At 44.7% G+C, this 18750-nt stretch overlaps 1 protein-coding gene across 1 annotated transcript in view; it reads right to left on the bottom strand.

Moving 5' to 3' along the window:
* Window positions 1–18750, bottom strand: part of UBR1 (ubiquitin protein ligase E3 component n-recognin 1) — a gene marked incomplete in the record, with an annotated part of 4571807 nt that overhangs the window by 3715159 nt on the left and 837898 nt on the right. Inside the window, 1 exon segment of the mRNA XM_044074213.1 lies at window positions 2288–2416. Coding sequence (XP_043930148.1) covers window positions 2288–2416 — 129 coding nt within the window.

Raw genomic sequence — 18750 nt, 5'->3', positions numbered from 1 at the left:
ATATATATATATATACACATATATATATACACATATATGTTCAGCATTTCCAAGACTTCATTAATATCAATGCACTGAAGCAAAGTGTAAAATTTCCCACTAGAGGCTCTAATACCCTCAACCAATTCATTATCAACCTAGCCCCTGATTGCACCCCACCATGCATCTCCTCATCCGTGGTTATGTTGGACTACAAGTCAGTCATATTTTCTGCTAGGCCTAGTGGTTACCACCCCTCCACCAAATTAGACTATCTTTAAGAACTTCTCCAAGCCAAAGCTATTCCGCTTTTAGAAGAGGTATGTAAAATTCCCAAAATTCTCTTGCAAAATAACCCAAGTGAGAGGGCTGCTAAATTCACCTCTGACTTCTATCACCACTTTAACAATTACATAGACTATTCAGTACACATATGCCCCAAATATAAGTGTAAATTGAGGAATAAGCCCCTCTGGCTGAACTCTTGTATTAAGAAATTGTACAACAAATGAACTGATAGTTTCAAGAAATCCTCATCTTTCTACCTCAAGAGTATAATGAAACAAGTAAAATAAAAACCAAAAGGCTAACAAGCCTTCAGCAGGAATTATGTTAAGGGATTTAATTAAATAACTGCATAATTAATGTATTAGCACATGCTTGTGTATTTTGGAGGTTCTATAAAAAGTGGATGTATTGTTGTGGATTTTTATTCCTGCTGAAGGCTCGTTAGCCGAGGTACCAGGAAGCACCAATAAACTTACTACATCTGTCTGTTGGCATTCGTGTGGATTGTGCTCTGTCTCTACCTTCCAGTCCTTTTGGTTTTTATTTTACTTATTGTGGTTATTTCTTGTCAATTCGTAGTACAATGAAACAGGTCAGCAAGGAACTCAAAAACACTATCAGAAAATGTAAGGAAGAATATGAACTTAAGGTCACTATAGATTGCAAAGGACACTATAAATCCTAACTCAGTTATATCAGAAGATTAAGGAATGATGACAAATACTGCAGAGCATTACCCATTCTGACATCAAGTATACAGCTAATATATTAACAGATGAATTTAGTGATAACTTTACCCCTCCTACCCACACTATTCCTGGGAATTTAGTTTGCCCAGTAATTACCTTGGAACAAGTTTTAGAATCCCTATCAAAGGCTAAAAGTAATATTTCTATGGGACCAGACATACTAGGGCTGCATTCTCATCAGTACCATGTTCATAGGTTCACGGGTAAACACTAGGCTAGCTGCACTTGTGGGCTATTTTAAGCCTAGCCACTTTCTCTTTTTGTGAGATTCAAACCCAGTACGCCTTGGAGTTTGTGAAATAAACACCTTAACAATTACACCAACTCCCCAACCCTCATTTCTCAGAATGGGTTCAAAATCAACTTGCAGGAGATTACTATACTAATGACTCTGTGAGCCTTTTTATGCCTTGGCATGCTTCCAAAAGGTGAGAATCAAACCATGTACCTTGTGTTCGTAAGGTAAACACCTTAACCATTATGCCATCCCATTAATATGCAAGCACTATTTAAGCCTCTACTTAAATCAACCTCAGCCTATCTACAAAATAACTGAAGATGGCACAGGCTTCTGTCACTGTGGCGGTCATGCAACAATCCTTGAGACAGGAAGAAATTCACCTTTTCCAGAGAGCATTCAAAGTCAGGTCAAAAGGGCACTCACTTTCAGCAAATCCCAGCAAATAAGGAATTATGCTACAGCACTCTTCCTTATGATGAAAACGTAAAACTATTTTTGGTAAAAACATTGTCTACAAACCTAGTTCTTAATGCTGAAGGCTGTACCAGTGTTCTTTTAAAGCAACAATCCAAGACATTATATCAGACAATACAAGTACTAAAAAAAATCAATAATAATTTAAGAAAAGCAATCCTATCCAAGAGCTCGCTCAAATAATGGAAGACACAGTCACCATCTTGAGTGACCTCAAATGGTCAGAATGACCATGATACATGAAATGTACCAACATGAATCAGCTTGCTCAAACACATCCACTGATCATCCACTGTTTTTGATGGTGTACAATTTAAGGAAATCACTCATGTCTAAAACAAGATAAAGACTACTCATTACAGTGACAACACCCAAGTCCAAACCAGAGCTAGAATTCATAGGAGGAAGGATCAGAGTCCCACACACAAACCAAATGCTTTTGTTTTGAGTGGCAGAGAAAATAAAGCACTAACAATATTTACATATATAACATACACAACATTACATTATATTTAATTAAAATGAAACTGAAAACATCTTCAAAATGCTAACTTACATCTGATGCACACCACTCCTGAAACATGGTCAGTATGTACTTGAGCTGCAGCTGTAATGAGAATGCAGATTCCCAGTGTGGTTCCTCTTCCACATGCTGTCCAAACTGTCTCTTCACTTCCTCCATGCCCTGAAACAGGCAAGTACAGCAAAGAATAATGAATATTTTCAAAAGTTATTAAAACATCAATTGCATATCACTTACATAATAACCCTAACCCAAAACTAAGTTCTGTGGGTGGTTACAATATGAATTATTCTCAAAAAGCCTTGAAGCCCCTCCTCAGTGGGTGGAACTATTGCGTACTTTCTCATATATCACCATATAGCTGCAGTATCCTCACAATGCAATGAAGGGCATGACATGCAAGAACACATCTTAAGTATAAACACAGTTACAAAACTTGTTTAAATCACAAACTCCTCCTGCAGCTTCAAAAAGCAGCTGTGATAATCAGGCACAAATGGGATAAAGGGTAGAACACAAAGGCATTGCACAAGATCCTTTCAAACATGGAATGCTTTAATGAGTATTCACACGTTTTACCTTACTTTGCAAGTTCCCCTATATGGGAAGGTAGAGCACTAAAGGCTTAAGTAGAGTTTCAGAACATGATTCTAAACTATTCTAAATCCCACTTGCATTCCAAATCTTTCTATGTACTTTCTAGAACTATCATGCTCCTCCCCTTACATCTATGCATTTTCCTTATACTATCTGAAAACCACCTACTAATTTAGTGGGGCAGTCTGGAGTAGCAGGCAGCAGAGTAGTGGGGCTTGAAAGACCAGGTCCAGAGCATATTTGGTCATATGGGTTTGATAGTTGATGGCTTTAAAGGCCAATGTGGAAGAGATGTAAATCTTCTTTCCAATTCTATCCATTATTTTGTTGTTTTTAACCGTAGGTAAGAGACAGGCAGATGGAATGAGTCTGGATTGTTTATCTGGTGAAATGGCAATCACAGCAGGATCTGCCAGGTGAGGTCTGACTATAAATTTCTGGTCATCAGGCACCTTGTAGAAGTGATCTGGCCTCTTAGGGGCAGGTGGCTGAGAATCTGGTGTCTTTGATGTCTGAGGAAAGGGCATCTAAATAGGCAGGAATGACAGGTGGAATGGCAGAAGGGGGGGGGGGACTCCACTTGTAATAGTTTAAAAAAACTGAGTATCAAACATTTGTGAGGTGTCCCATTTTAAGTATTCCTTCATTTTGGTTACTGTTTCACCAAAGGTTATATCTTCTGGAGTGGAGTCCCCTTCAATGGATTCATCTGGGGAATAATACCTTTGAGGAGAGGGTATCTGGAAAGTGTAAGATAAAGATTCATCTGAAGATGAATAATAGGTCTCTTGATCTTCTTCCCCTTCTTATGAAGTAGATGGTGGAAGAAAGGAGGTAGAGGGAGGCCCTAGGGCTGAGGAGAGGAAGAGTAGATGGAGAAGAGGCTGATGGCCAAAGGGCAATAAAGGCCTGCATCAAAGATATGGTCAAGGACTGCCAGTCTGGTAGGCCTTCGGCGGCTATAGCCGGATGTTTGTTTTTTTGCTTCTTTTTGACTGAGGCAGACTTAATTGTAGGTCTGGAATCCAATGCCTGGCTAAGGGTAGCTGTCAAGAGGAAGAATCCTGGTCGGAGACCTGGCTGTGTCTCGTTTCCCCCGACCTGGGCAGTAGCCAATGTCTGGGTTAGCTCTGGGAACGTGCTTGTCATCAACTGGGAAGCGGCATCCTCAAAGGTCACTGTAAAAGTCAATGGATTTTTCGGACATCCCTCAACTCCTAAATCGGTAGCTGGCAGGGTGTCCAAAAGCAGAGCGGCAGTGGAAGAGGGCCTAGGAATCTTGGCTTTCTTTCTCTGAGGTTCAGTCAGGGCTTCCGAAACAGGATCTATCCTGAGTGCTAATTTTTTTTAAGTTGTTGGTTTTCTAGGCAGAGGTTAAGTGCAGCCAGATGGCTGCATAGGGTCTTGGGAATATAAAATTGGCAGATAAGCATTGTGATCTTGCACCCAGCCTAAGCAAAAAATGCAGCAGTCGTACATGTCTTAATTGGGTAGCTGGTGCCCGCATTGGCATTTGCCTTTTTTTGCTGACATCAGCTTAAGATTACTACAACAATCCAAGCTTTAGCTAGAGGTTAAAGAAGAAAACCCCAGTGGGTTACTTAACTTTAAGACGTCTTGCGTTGAAAGAGTGAAGCACACAATGTGAATGGTCGCCTGCGGCTGAAAAGTTCTGAGGTCTCTGCATGCAGACGTCACATTTAAGGTCCCTGGTTTATGGCCCTACGTGTGATAACCCACACAACAGCCAAGTTGAAGCTTTTGTATAGCTGCTGACATACGGGTCGCCCGAGGAGGAAAATCCCACACCAAGAATACTGAAACATAGGAATAGTATGACATCAGTATTTTTTTGCAGCAAAGAAAAAGTACAGTTTTGTACCTACCATAAATGTAGATGTCCGATAGATATGCAACTGCAGTCATAACATATGGGTTGTCCTGCCTCAGGCAGCCCTCGGTCGGCCGGATTCCAAAGTCTGGGTCTGACGTCGGCTGATGTCGCATTTCTCTCAGACGTCAGAGCGGCTGGAGTACATAAGCATCAGCCGACGCCATCTTCTTCAGTGTTTCTTGCCCCAGATGCCAGGTGCCCTCTAAGGAAGGCTGTAATCAAATTGGAAGATAAAACAGGTTTCCAGACAAATAAATAAGCAATAAACAGATACACCATAACAGATATCCCCAGCTAAGGATAACAGGGAGAAGAGTGGACCCAAGGCATAGAGGGGAAGGAGGGAGGGAAAACCCGACTGCAGTTGCATATCTATCAGACATCTACATTTATGGTAGGTACAAAACTGTACTATGTCCTTCAAGAATGCAACTGCAGTCATAACATATGGGTTGAATACCATAGCTTAGCTGGGGGAGGTGGAATGCTCTAAGAAAAGGATGGTGTAGCTATCAATCCCTGCAGGACTGCCAAAGCAAAGCCTGCTCTGGATCTGGAATATAGAGGAAGGTTGTAGTGTTTGGAAAATGTATGCACGGAGCTCCATGTAGCAGCTTCTAGAATGTCTTTTGTAGGCACCCCTCTTAAGAATGCTGTAGAGGTGGCTGTAGCTCTGGTGGAGTGTGGTCTGACATTGGCTGGCACATTCTTTCCATGGAAGGAATAACAGAATCTGATGCAATGTCCAATCCACTTTGAAATTTTCTGTTTGGAAATTGCTTTTCCTTGTACTCCAGGGGCGTAAGCTACAAAAAGCTGATCAGACTTCCTACTGGTCTTGGTTCTGTCCAGGTAGTAGCGAAGTTGTCTGTGAATGTCCAAGGTATGCAACAGTCTTTCCCCTTTGATCTCAGGATTGGGAAAGAAAGTAGGCAGGTGAATTGCTTGCTTTAAAGAGACCCTAGATACCACTTTTGGGAGAAAGGTAGGGTTGGTTCGTAAGGAGACCCTGTCTCTGTGAAAAGTTATGAATGGTGGTATAGCCATTAGGGCCTGTAATTCCGAAACCCTTCTTGCTGAGGTAATGGCCAACAGGAAAGCTGTCTTCCAGGAAAGAAATTGTAAATCCACAGAAGCTGCTGGCTCAAAGGGAGGTAGAGTCAATTTTTCTAGGACAAAGTTGAGGTCCCAAGCTGGTACTGGTGCCTTTCTTGGCGGCTTTATATTCTTGATTCCTCTAAGAAATTGCCTTAACAAAGGATGTGAAAACACAGGTGGATCAGTGTTGTATCTAGCTGAGATAGATAAAGCATGTATTTTTATAGAGGAGTATGAGAGTCCATTATGTAGCATATCTGCCAAATATTCCAGGATGAGTGGGATGCTCAAAAGTGATGCATCATGGCCCTTGGTGGTATTCCAAATGCTGAATCTCTTCCATTTGGCTGAGTAAACCTTTCTGGTGGATGGTCTGCGGGCTTCTGTCAGTATCCGCTGAACTTCCTTGGAAAAAGGTAGGTTGAGGTTATTCATGGGATCTCCCAAGCTGTTAGCTGTAGCGTCTGGATGTTGGGATGAACTGTCCTGAAGTTGTGTTGAGTCAAAAGTTGGGGCCATTGGGGGAGGGCCCACGTTTTGTTGTGACATATGCTCCGTAGTAGTGGGTACCAGTGTTGTCTTGGCCAGTCTGGAGCTATTAGGATCCCCTTGGGCTGCTCTGCTTTGATCTTTAGTAACACTGTGGTCATCAGTGGCAGAGGTGGAAATGCATAGATTTTTAGGGAGCTCCAGTTGAATGAGAGAGCATCTATTTTCCATGCTTGTGGATGATATGTCCTTGAACAGAACTTTTGTAAGTGATGATTGAGGTGGGAGGCAAATAGGTCTACGTCCGGCCTGCCCCATGTCGAAGTGAGTCGTATAAAGATTTCTGGATGTAACCTCCATTCGTGGGGGTCTAGGAAATTCCTGCTTAGACTGTCCGCCAGAACATTGTCGTTGCCTGGAACAAACTGGGATTGCAACTGTATGTTTAGGCTCAGTGATTTTTCCCAAAGATTCATTGTCAGTCTGCAAAGGGGGTAAGAATGAGTGCCCCCCTGCTTGTTTATGTACCATATCACAGTGGTGTTTTCTGTCCGTATTAGTAGGTGGCCTGGTTGTAGTTGTTGTCCGAAGGCCTCGATGGCATGCATTACTGCCAGCATTTCTTTTTGGTTGATATGCAGATGTGTTTCCTTTGGAGACCATTGTCCTTGAATACATCTGCCCTCCATGTGCGCCCCCCATCCAAGGTCTGAGGCGTCTGTGGTCATGGTCTGTGTTATCTGAGGTTTTTTGAATGACATACCTGTGTTTGACTGGCTTACTGAGGCCCACCATAGAAATTCCTTTTGAAGACATAGAATGAGCGGTATGGTTGCTTCTAGGTTGTTGCTGTGTTGAGACCATAAGCTTTTTAGGTACCATTGAAGCTTTCTCATGTGCAGTCTTGCTAGTGGAACCTGGAGAATGCAGGATGCCATGTAACCCAGGGCCTGTAGGAATCTCCTTGCAGTCATCTGGGTGAGCTTTGCTAAACTTTTGAAGTAATGAGTTAACTTCTTTTGCTGGTCTTCTGTCAGGTAAGCCATTTGAGAGGCTGTGTCTAGTTTGGCTCCTAAGAAGGTAGTTTGCTGGGATGGCTGAAGTCTTGACTTTTGAAAGTTGACTGTGTATCCCAGAGCCTGTAGCAAATGTATGACATAATTCAAGTTTTCTGTCAAAGTTAGTTTGTCATCCGCTTGTATGAGGCAATCGTCCATGTACGGGTAGATTTGAATCCCCTGGAGCCTGCAATGAGCAATTACTGAAGCCGGGCATTTTGTGAATACTCTGGGCGCAGTAGATCAGCCAAATGGCAATGCTGAGAATTGATAATGCTCTGGCCCTGCAAGAAATCTGAGGTATCTTCTGCAGCTGTGTCTGATAGGGACATGCAGGTATGCCTCCTTGAGGTCCAGAGTAATCAGCCAAGACCCCTTGCCCAGCATGGGAAGGAGTTGCTGTAGAGTCAGCATTTTGAACTTTGGTACTATGAGAAAAGTGTTTAAAGCGGACAAGTCCAGTATTGGTCTCCACTGAGTTTCTTTTCTTGGAACAAGGAACAGTCTTGAGTAAAACCGCTGACCTTGTTCTTGTTGTGGAACTTTTTCTATTGCTTTGAACTGAGCAAGCAGAGAAATTTGCTTGATAGCCTCTGCCCTCTGATTTTGTGGAAGGTTTGGCATGCCCAGTTTTCTTGGTAAGGTATGAAAATGGAACCTGTAACCGTGGTCTATAATGTCCAAAATCCATTTGTCCTTTGTCAGTTTGTGCCAATTTTTTGTAAACAGAGATAATTTTCCGCCCAAAGGAGCTTCTGCTTGCTCTTTAGTCAGCGGAACTAGAGAAAAGTCATTGAGATTGTCCCTGTGGGGCGGGAGAAACCCCTGTGTCACTTCTTTGGTTTGCTGGTTGCCATTGTCGTCCCCTGTAGGATCCTCTGTATTGGCCTCTTCCTCGGGCACGCCTGTTTTTGCCCCTTTGAAATCTTTCAGGATTAGGAAAGGACCAGTTTTTAGAAGGCCAGTTCCTGCTGAATCTGGGTGGCTGAACCTGGAGGAAATCTTTGACTGTCTGAACTGACTTGGCTTTTTCCTCAATGGACTTTAACACATCTTTAGCATTAGCACCAAAAAGCTTGTTCTTTTCCAAGGGTGCATCAAGAAGTTTTGCCTTAACATGATCTGGTAAAGGTTGATCTTTTAACCATGCATGTCCACGAATGACCGCCCCTGTCATAGCTGCCCTACATGAAGCTTCCAGTGCATCATATTCACACTGTAGAAAATGATTGCTAACTTGCTGAGAATTGTGTACAGCCTCCTGCAAAGACTTCCTATCTAAAGGTTCAGGGGAGGCCAATCTTTTCTGTAAATCATCTAACAGGAAATCCTGATATTGAAACATGTGAAAGAGACAATTGAGAGCTCTCATAGATAAAGTAGTGGAGGTGTAGACCTTCTTCCCCCATCTCTCTAAGGACCTTGCTTCCCTGTCGGAAGGCAAAGGGTTTTTGGAGGTGGTAGCTGAAACCCCTTTAGGCCCCTGGGAAATTGTTTCTAAATCAACAGCATGGGCCCTAAAGAAATGAGAATGGGTTTCTGGGACCCTATAGTATCTGTCAGGCTTGACAGGAGCAGGAGGAAGAGTATCAGGGGTAACACTGGAGTCAGAGTATAAATCATTCAAAACATCAAGCACAGGAGGTATAGCTAAGGGTCTGTGTTGGGGCTTTTAAGGAAGGTTCAAGGCTTTCTGGAATCTGAATATTCCTGGCCTTGCCACTTAAAATGCTCCCTCATGGAATGCAGAACTTCCCCAAAAGACATATCCTCAGGAGGAGAAGCCGAGGAATGGAGTCCTCTGCATCTGAATCCTCATAGGTCTGGAAGGGCTCTTCCTGGCTTCGGAGTGAACAGAGTCCTCAGAATCTTCATCTGTGGGAAGAGGGTCAGAGGGTTCAACCCTGGGCCTCTTATCAGGAGGAGGCTGGGATCCTCTCTCAGGATGGGCCTGGGAACCTCTGATCAGGGAAATTAAATCTGCGGCCATAGCCAAGATTTGAGTTTCAGGAGTAGGCTGAGGTAAGGTTTTAGCAGAAAGATGCTTGGACTTGCTGGCTGCCTTGGCACGTGTGTAGGCCTTGATAGACATGGGAGGCCTAGCTGCTCCACGTGCAGGAGTGACCTTATCAACAGCAATGGTCTCGGACATTTCCTCGGTTTCAGTATCCGGAGGAAAGTCAATAACTGGCGTCGGAGTGGCCTCCAGTATCGGAGGTATCGGTAATGCGGTGTCTTCGGTTCGGAGCAGTGGAATAACCGCCTCAGAGGGAACTGGAACACTCGCGGTTAGTTTTTGCGTGGTGTCGTTGGAAGACGCGGGCCGAGGATGTCGGTCCCGGTCTTTTCGTTTCTTAGGAGTCTGCGTTGTCGGATGTTCCGACGGCATTGTATAGTCAAATTTATCGCCGAAAAAGTCTTCAGCGAACTCCGCCCGGCGCCTGAGTGTGCGCTTATTGAAGCGAGCACAGGCGGCACAGGCCGAGACGTCGTGGTCTGGGCCAAGGCAAGGGAGGCAGTAAGAGTGGAAATCCTTATGAGGTATTTGTTTACCACAAGACAAACAATTATTTACTTTTTCAGTAATTTCTGACATCGGCTGAGGCAAGAAAAGGTCCCCAACGGGGTACTTAGCTTTTTTGATGACTTCGGTTTCGAAGAATACAGGAGCTGACCGACCGGCACTTGCGAACTGCTTCTGCTTCGGGCACCGCGCGGCAAGAAAGACGGAAGAAGATGGCGTCGGCTGATGCTTATGTACTCCAGCCGCTCTGACGGAGAGAAATGCGACATCAGCCGACGTCGGACCCAGACTTTGGAATCCGGCCAACCGAGGGCTGCCTGATGCAGGACAACCCATATGTTATGACTGCAGTTGCATTCTTGAAGGACATCAGAATCAAGAGGTTTGCCATCATCATGTTTGAAACACTCACTGTCTTTGTTCAGGAACCGGCCAAAGGAATGTCAAGGGAGGACTTCAGCCTCAGTTGCCCTGAAGGATGGGGAGACTGGGCAGAGAGCTACAGTGGCAAGAGAACTCACTGTCTTTTGAGAAGTACAAGTTCCTGTCTCCTCTACGTCCCTATTTCATGACTAAGGGAAAGATGATGAGACTGGAAAAAACTGACAAATGAACCAAATTATAGGGAGCACAAAGTACAGTTGTGTACACTTGCCATAAATGTAGATGTTCGAGGGTATTCACTGTTGCAGTCATCACACTTGGGTTATCCTGCTAGAGTAGCTCTCAGTTGGCCTGAATACCAGAGGCTTAGTATTTCTGCGTCAGTTGCTGTCACTTCAGGACTGACGTCAGGTCATCAGGAGTATAAAAGTAAGGCAGCCGACGCCATTACATCAGTTTTTCTTGCCCTGTCAGGAGCCCCCAAGTGGGAGTCAGGATATGGTGGAAAAACCCCACAGTAGAAAGTAAATACCAAAATGTTCCTGGTAAGGAGAGAGAGCGAGAGAGAGAAAGGGGGATGGAGGTAAGGAAACCAGGACTGAAACCGTGAATACACTCGAACATCTACACTTATGGTAAGTGTACACAACTGTACTATATTCTTCGTGTTTCACTGTTGCAGTCATCACATTTGGGTTGATTCCCAAAGCCGAGGAAAAGGATGGTAGCCGTCAAGAAGACTGGGGGCTGGCTAGGATGCCCTGCAAGACTGCGGCGGCAAAGCTTGCCCTGGATTTGGAGAAGATAGGGAGGTGGTAATACTTGGTGAAGGTATGAACAGATGCCCATGTTGCAGCCTCCATGATGTCCCTTGGTGGGGACTCCTCTGAGGAAAGCTGCGCAAGTGGAGGCTGCTGTGGTAGAGAGAGTCCTAACCCCCTTAGCGGGAGGTTTCCCATGTTGCTTGTAGCAGAAATGGATGCAGTGTGATTTCCATTTGGAAATGGTTTGTTTAGATATGGCTTTGCCCTCTGCTCCTGCAGCAAAGCTGACTAACAATTGATCAGTCTTTCTGAATGATTTAGTCTTGTCTAGATAGAATCTGAGCTGTCTGTGCACATCTAGAGTGCAGTATCCTTCCCCCCTTGTTTTGTGGGTTAGGGAAAAAGGTGGGCAAATGAATGGATTGCTTGAGAGCCACACTGGACACCACTTTTGGCATGAAGGATGGGTTAGCCCTGAGGGAGATCCTGTCAGCATGGAAAATGATGAAGGGCTCTACCAGCCATTAGTGCTTGTAGCTCTGATACTCTTCTGGCTAACGTGATGGCCAGAAGCAAGGCTGTCTTCCATTAGAGAAACTAACTCTGCTGAAGCTGCTGGTTCAAAGGGGGGCAGGGGGAGCTTTTCCAACACAAAGTTTAGGTCCCATGCTCGGGTAGGTGCTCTTTCTTCTGGGTGGCCTCAAGTTGCTAGCCCCTCTTAGGAACTGTTTGTGAGAGGGTGTGAGAAAAGAGGTTGCTCAGTGCTGAAATGAGCAGATATATAGCAGAGGCATGAATTTTAATAGTGAAAAAGATACACCACTGTGTAATAGGTCAGCTACGTAATCCAAAATGAGAAGTATGGAGGCCTGTGCCATATCGGCTCCATTAGCCTGGATCCAGGTGCAGAACCTTTTCCATTTGTCAACATAAGACTTTCGAGTGCTAGGGCGTCTGGCCTCATATATAATATCTGGAAGCTGTTTACTGAGATTGGCAGCTTGAACAATGGTCAGGGAATAAGCCAGGCTGCCAAATTGAGGGTCTGCAATAGGGGATGCATGAATTCTCCTTCCCTCTGGGGTCAGGAATGTTGGGATCTGAGGGAGATGCCATGGTAGCAGAGAGGACAGACTGCGCAGCAGTGGGTACCAGTGCTGGCGTGGCCGGTCTGGGGCAATCAGGATTGTACTCGTGTTTTTCCTCCCTTATTTTGAGCAGTACACTGGTAATGAGAGGTAGTGGGGGAAATACACAGACAGAGAGATTGATCCACAGGAAGGATAGAGCATCCACTTTCCAGGCCCTGCAGTGAGGCTCCCTGGTGCAGAACTTGCTGAGCTGATGGTTGGAGTGGGAAGCAAAGAGGTTGACCTATGGGTTGCCCCACTTCTGAGTTATACGGGTGAAGGTTCTTTGGTCTAGCTGCCACTCATGTAGGTCCAGAAGACTTCTGCTCAAGTTGTCTGCCAGAGAGTTGAGAGCCTGGCAGGAATTGTGCTAACAGGTGTAGTTGCATGGCTGAGGCTGTGTGCCAAAGGGTCATGGCAAGCCTGCATAGAGGGTAGAAGCGAGTCCTTCCCTGCTTGTTGATCTACCACATCACAGTGGTGTTATCCGTTTTGATCAGTGGAGCCCTTGGGGAGAGAAGGGGGTCTGAAAGCGGTCAATGCATACTGGACAGCTAACATCTCTTTCTGGATGATGTGCAGATGTATTTGATGTGGGGTCCATTGGCCCTGTATGCACCTGCCATCCAGGTGTGCACCCCAGGCATAGTCTGCTGCATCTGTGGTGAGGGTCTGGGCGACGTGGAGTGGTGAAAGGGTAGTCCCTTGTTGTAGTAGCATGCTGCTGCACACCAAAGAAAATCTTTCTGTAGGCAAGGTATCACTGGTATAAGAGTTTCCAGGTCTTGAGAGTGTTGACACCAAAGGCTTTTTAGGTACCACTGAAGTTTCCCCATATGCAGTCTGGCATATGGAATGAGTAGAATATGCAAGATGCCATGAACCCCATAGCTTGCAGGTTTTTCCTTGCGGATAAATGGGGTCTGGTGGCTAGCTGAGAGAAACAGGTAAGTTTGCTTTTCTGGTGTAAAGAATGCCATCTGGAATGCTGTGTCCAGGCTTGCTCCCAGGAATATAATTTTTTGGGTGGGTACTAGTTTGGATTTCTTTTCACTGATAGTGTACCCTAGGGAGGTCAGTAGGTCCTTTACAAAGGTAAAGTGCTTGAGCAGCTTTTCCTGTCTGCCTGAATTAGGCAGTTGTCCAAGTATGGGTAAATTTTAATATTTCTTTGCCTGCAAAAAGCATTGGCGGGTGCCAGACATTTTGTGAAAACTTGGAGCAGTAGATAAGCCAAACGGAAGCACAGAGAACTGAAAGTGCAGAGATCCTGCCCTGAAACGTAGATATTTCCTGCATGATTCCCTGATTGGGATGCAGAGGTAGGCCTCTTTTAGATCTAGGGTGGCTAGCCAAGCATTCTTGGAGAGCATAGGTAATAGTTGCTGGAGGATGAGCATTTAGAATGTTGGTATTACCAGGAAGGTGTTTAGAATGGAGAGAGAGAGAATGGGGTGCCAGGTGCCCTCTCTTCTGGGTACCAGGAAGAGCCTGAAGTAGAAACCTTGGCCCATCTGTTCTGCAGGAATGTGCTTTATTACCCTCATAGACAGCAGGGAAAGGACTTGCTTTTTGGCCTCTGCCCACTGGTTTGGGGCAGATCTGGGAACCCTTTTGGGGTTGGTAGAGTGTGGAAAGAAAATCTATATTCCTGGGACATTATGTTGAGGACTCAGTGGTTTGTTGGCAATGGTGGACCAGGTGCTTGCATGGAAGGAGAGTTTTCCTCCCAGGGGCAATTTCAGGTGTGCAAGGGGAGGGGGTGGAAGTGGAGAGTCATTGTGAGTTTTTACCATGAGGGGGTGGCTTTAAACTCTCTGGTTTAGAAGTGGAGGTACTCCATTGCTCTGATCTCTGCATTCCCTGGGGCTGTTGTCTGGGGGTATCTGCTTCCCCAGGGTCTGGGCTGAATTGACCTGAAGGGGGCCGGAAAGGACCAGTGCTTGGAGGGGCAATGCCTACTGAACCTGGGTGGCTGGACCTGCAGAAAATCCTTAACTGTCTGCACAAATTTAGCTTTTTCTTCCATCTTTTTTAAGACCTCCTCTGCCTTGGTGCCAAATAAAGTTGTCTTTGTGCAAGGGTGCATCCAATAATTTAAATTTGACATAGTCTGGCAACGGCTGTTCCTTAAGACAAGCATGCCTTCTAAGGACAGAACCAGTGACTGCTGCCCTGCAAGATGCTTCTAGGGCGTCAAAACCACAGTGTAAGGTGTGCTGTGTTACTTGACTTGCAGAATGCATTAACTCTTGTAACTCTATTCTGCACAAGCAGGTATGCTGCTGAAATTTTAGCATATGGAACTGACAATTTAGTGCTCTAATAGCAAGAGTAGCAGAGTTGTATACTTTTTTTACCCATCTGTCTAATGCTCGGGAATCCCTATCTGAGGGGGTGGGATTCTTAGCAGAAGTTGCTTTAATTCCTTTAGCCCCTTAGGAAATAACCTCAGGTTCAGCAGTAGGATTTCTGAAAAGAAATTTGTGAGTCAGGGACTCTAATACCTGTCAGGTTTCCTGGGAGCAGGAGGGAGGGTGACAGGAGTCAAACTAGATTCCATGAAAACATCATCTACAACATCCGGGACAGGAGGAATAGCCAAGGGTCTGTGCTATGGAAGATCTAAGAATTCCCCGAGTTTCTTTTTAGACTGAGGACAGTCCTGACATCCCCATTGGAAATGCTCCCTTAAAGTATGAAGGGTTTCCCCAAAGGAAAAATGCTCGGGTGGAGAGGCTGAAGGAATGGATTCCTCTGCATCAGAATCCTCATAAGCAGAGAGGGGTTTGCAGGTCTTCATATTCAGATGCATCAGAGTTATCGGACTCCTGCTCAGATAAAAACTACTGGGGACAAATCTCTTCTTTTGGAAGGGGTAGTTTGGCTTGCCTTGATCATTAGGTCTTCTGCCATTTTAAGCATTTGAGAATGAGGCAAGGAAGCAGGTGCCTGAGATGCAGTTGCCGGTTCCTTGGGTGTGGTTCGTACCCTGGGGCCTTAGAAACTCTGTAGTTAGCGAAAGAATAGTAGACGCAAAAGAAGTCGGTTTGTGTCAAGAATCGGTACTGCGAAGTACTTCCTCAGAAGCCGGTGTCTGCTCAGCGGCTCCGGACTCATCCAAGAGAGAGACAACCACAGGATCCTTAATCGATGAAGAATTTTGCGGCATACCAGACTCCGAAAGGGTCTCGGTAGCGGCCTGCAAATCCACAGAAGCAGGTATCAGTGGCTGGGAAAGCACCTCACTGAGGACCGGATAACTGACTACTAGCTTATTGGACGAGTCGGTAGATTTGGCTTGTGCAGTCTGTCTCTTGTCTTTATCAGTACATTTGTTTGGTAGGATTAGCTGTCGAATGGCTTACCAAAGCCGTATCAGAATTCGAGAACTTGTTGTTGTCTTTGGCTTTTCCCAGTTAGGGGATGCCACAGCGGAACTCCGGTCTGATTGGCAGTAGATTTTGACGAACGCCGAGGTGCCAGCTTGACGTTCAACCCTCAACAAAGGACGCTCATTTACGCATGTCTTTCGAACGCCCACCCAACAGTGGGGAGGACATGCAGACTCCACACAGAAAGCACTCCCCGCACTCCAGCAGGGAATGAAACGGGAGAACCTTTTGCTGTGAGGCAACAACGCTACCGCTGTGGATGTTATGAGCGAAAATATCTAGCTACAATAAGGACCCGACGACATATAGTTCTTGTGTTGAAGAAAGCACAAAGGTGACAGCGGGGGACATCGTGGTCTGGGCCTAAGCAAGTGACGCAGTAAGAATGAAAGTCTTGGTGTTTGCTTTCCACAGGCGAGACAATTGTTAACTTTTTCTGACATCGGTTAGAGCAAAAAAAAAGGATCCCCAACGGGGTACTTAGCTTTAGAAGACTTCAACTTCAATTCGGAAAATGAAAACTCAGGTAGTGGCCGACCAGCACTTGTATGAACTGCTTCTGCTTCGGGCTCCTCGGCAAGAGACTGATGTAATGGCGTCGGCTGCCTTACTTTATACTACTGACAACCTGAAGTCAGTCCTGAAGCAACCAACGCAGAAATACTAAGCCTCTGGTATTCGGGCCGACTGAGGGCTACCCTGGCAGGGATAACCAAAATGTGATAACTGGAACAGTGAAACACGAAAAACACCTAGACAGGGAAAAGTAGCAAGAGTAGGATGAGGCCAAGAAGAAATTTGGCCTGCAGTTTAGAAAACGTCTCTACCAGGGACTGACATCAGAGTATAGGCAAAGAGAAAGGGATAGCGAAGTCCTAAGTGAAAGACTTGCTCTGGTAGAGTTTTTAATCAAATCTAGAACATTAGCTGTTGTTAAAGGGATAACTAGTATGGCATATAAAATTTTGCACGCTAACTACATCACTCAGAGATTAGAAAGGATTGGGAAGAGAAACTGGAAAATCAATTTACAAGGGTACAATGGGAGAACATATGCATGGTTCCCAAGTATGAAAAGTCCAAAAAGTTTAGGATTTTTGCTTAGAAGTGTTTGTGTAGGTATTTTTATACTTCAGGCAGACCTCAAAGAATTTTTACTCAGGTAGATAGGAGGTGTGTTTGGGAAGAAAAAGGTAACTGGTAATATGTTCTCTGGTAGTTTAACAAGTTAGCAGATTTTAAAAATTCACTACATAAAACTCACTCAGAAATACCGGAGAAGCAAATGGTTGTAATTAAGGAAATTTTTCTTCTGAGCTGGGACACAGGGTCTGAGTTGCCTAGACATAGTAATGGCCATAAGTTTAATTGTATCTGCTGCCAAAAAAAAAACAATTACAAGAAAATGGAAATTCAAGTCTAAGCTAAATGTATCTGAAGTATTGAATATTACAAAAAGAGATAAAAGAACTGAAAAAGGGGTCCTTAGAAAAGAGAAGGAGCAAATGACAAAGAAATAAAAAGGAATTTGAGGGAACAACACATGCAAAATAAATGTTCACAAAAAGAAGTGAGGTTTAAGGGAAGGCACCAATTATGCAATGTTGGACTGAAAAAACACATGCAATGCATATTTTATATAAATGAAAAATGTTAACATGGTTTTGTTTTCTTTTCTATTAGTGTGTTTGTGCCCGACTCAAATGATAATTTAATAAAAATATTAAATAAAATGATGATTTTGCCAGGCAAATAAGTGTTGCAAGCTAGGTGTCAGGAATGCCTGGGAAATGTTCACCAGATGTAGATGTTTGAGTGTATTTCACTGTTGCAGCTCTAACGTGTGGAATTTTCTGCCGTGAAAGCCCTTTGCCGGCCAGACTATCAGAGAACAATTTTCCTCCTCTCTCGGCTGGCAGATGCCTTAACCGAAGTCAATACACTTGGGTATATAGGGAGCCAACCTATGTCATGAAATAATTTTTTTCTAGTCCCCTAACAGGTAGGCGCCCACAGTGAGCAGCAAGGAACAAAGTAAGGGAACCCCTAAAGGGAAACAGGCCAAGGTAGCGATCCCTTATCTAGAAAAAGGGTTATAAACAGAATGTCTAGTAGTCTAAGGGGGAAGGAGGGAGGGAAAGAAGACTGCAACAGTGAATACACTCGATCTACATTTATGATGTGTACACAATTGTACCCATGTTCTTAATGTTTCACTGTTGCAGTCCTGACTAGTGGGAAGATTCCCAAAGCTGAAGAGAGGAAGGAAGGAGATCAGGAAGGAGACTGGATGCCCTGCAGGATGGCAGTAGCGAATCCTGCTCTTGACCTGGAAAAGGGAACCAAGTGATAATACTTGGTGAAGGTATGCACAAATGACCAGGTGGCAGCTTCCAGGATTCCTTAGTAAGGACTCCCTTCAACAAGACAGCAGAGGTTGCATTTGCCCCCCAGTGGAGTGCGACCTAACAGTCTCAGGAGATTTTTTTTCCAGGATGGCTGTAACAAAATGAAATACAGTGGGAGCTCCACTTTGAGGGAGCCTGTTTAGAAGCTGGTTTTCTCTCACAGCCAGAGGCAAAGGTCACCAAAAGTTGGTCAGATTTTCTCAAGGGAATGTCTAGACAGTAGTGAAGCTGTCTATGCACATCCATGGAATGAAGTATTCTTTCTCCTTTGTTTGGGGGTTGGGAAAGAATATGGGCAGGTGAATGGCTTGATTTAGAGAAGTATCAGTGACTACCTTAAGCATGATGGAAGGGTTAGTTCTGAAGGAAACCCTGTCTGGGTGAAAAAATAGGAATGGTTCCACTGAGATGAGGGCCTGCAGTTCAGAAACCCTACTGGCTGAGGTGACAGCCAGCAGAAGGGAAGTTTTCCAAGTTAGAAACTCCAGTGGAGCAGATGCTGCAGGTTCAAAAGGAGGCAATGTCAATTTTTCCAGAACAAAGTTAAGGTCTCATGGAGGAGTAGGTTGCCTCCTGGAACAACCTGATGTGAAGGACTCCCCTAAGAAATTGTCTTAACAGGGGATGTGAAAAGACAAGAGGAAGAGTATGTACAAGGTTGAAATGGCAGATGCATGAATTTTAATGGCTGACTAGGAAAGGCGTTTATCAACCAGCCTAGCCAGGTAATCCAGAATGCTAGTAATGTGGACAGA

This window comes from Protopterus annectens, chromosome 6.part0, assembly GCF_019279795.1.
Source record: "Protopterus annectens isolate FY-2018-M chromosome 6.part0, PAN1.0, whole genome shotgun sequence".
NCBI classification, from domain to species: Eukaryota; Metazoa; Chordata; order Ceratodontiformes; family Protopteridae; genus Protopterus; species Protopterus annectens.
This window is presented reverse-complemented; position numbering and strand designations above follow the sequence as displayed.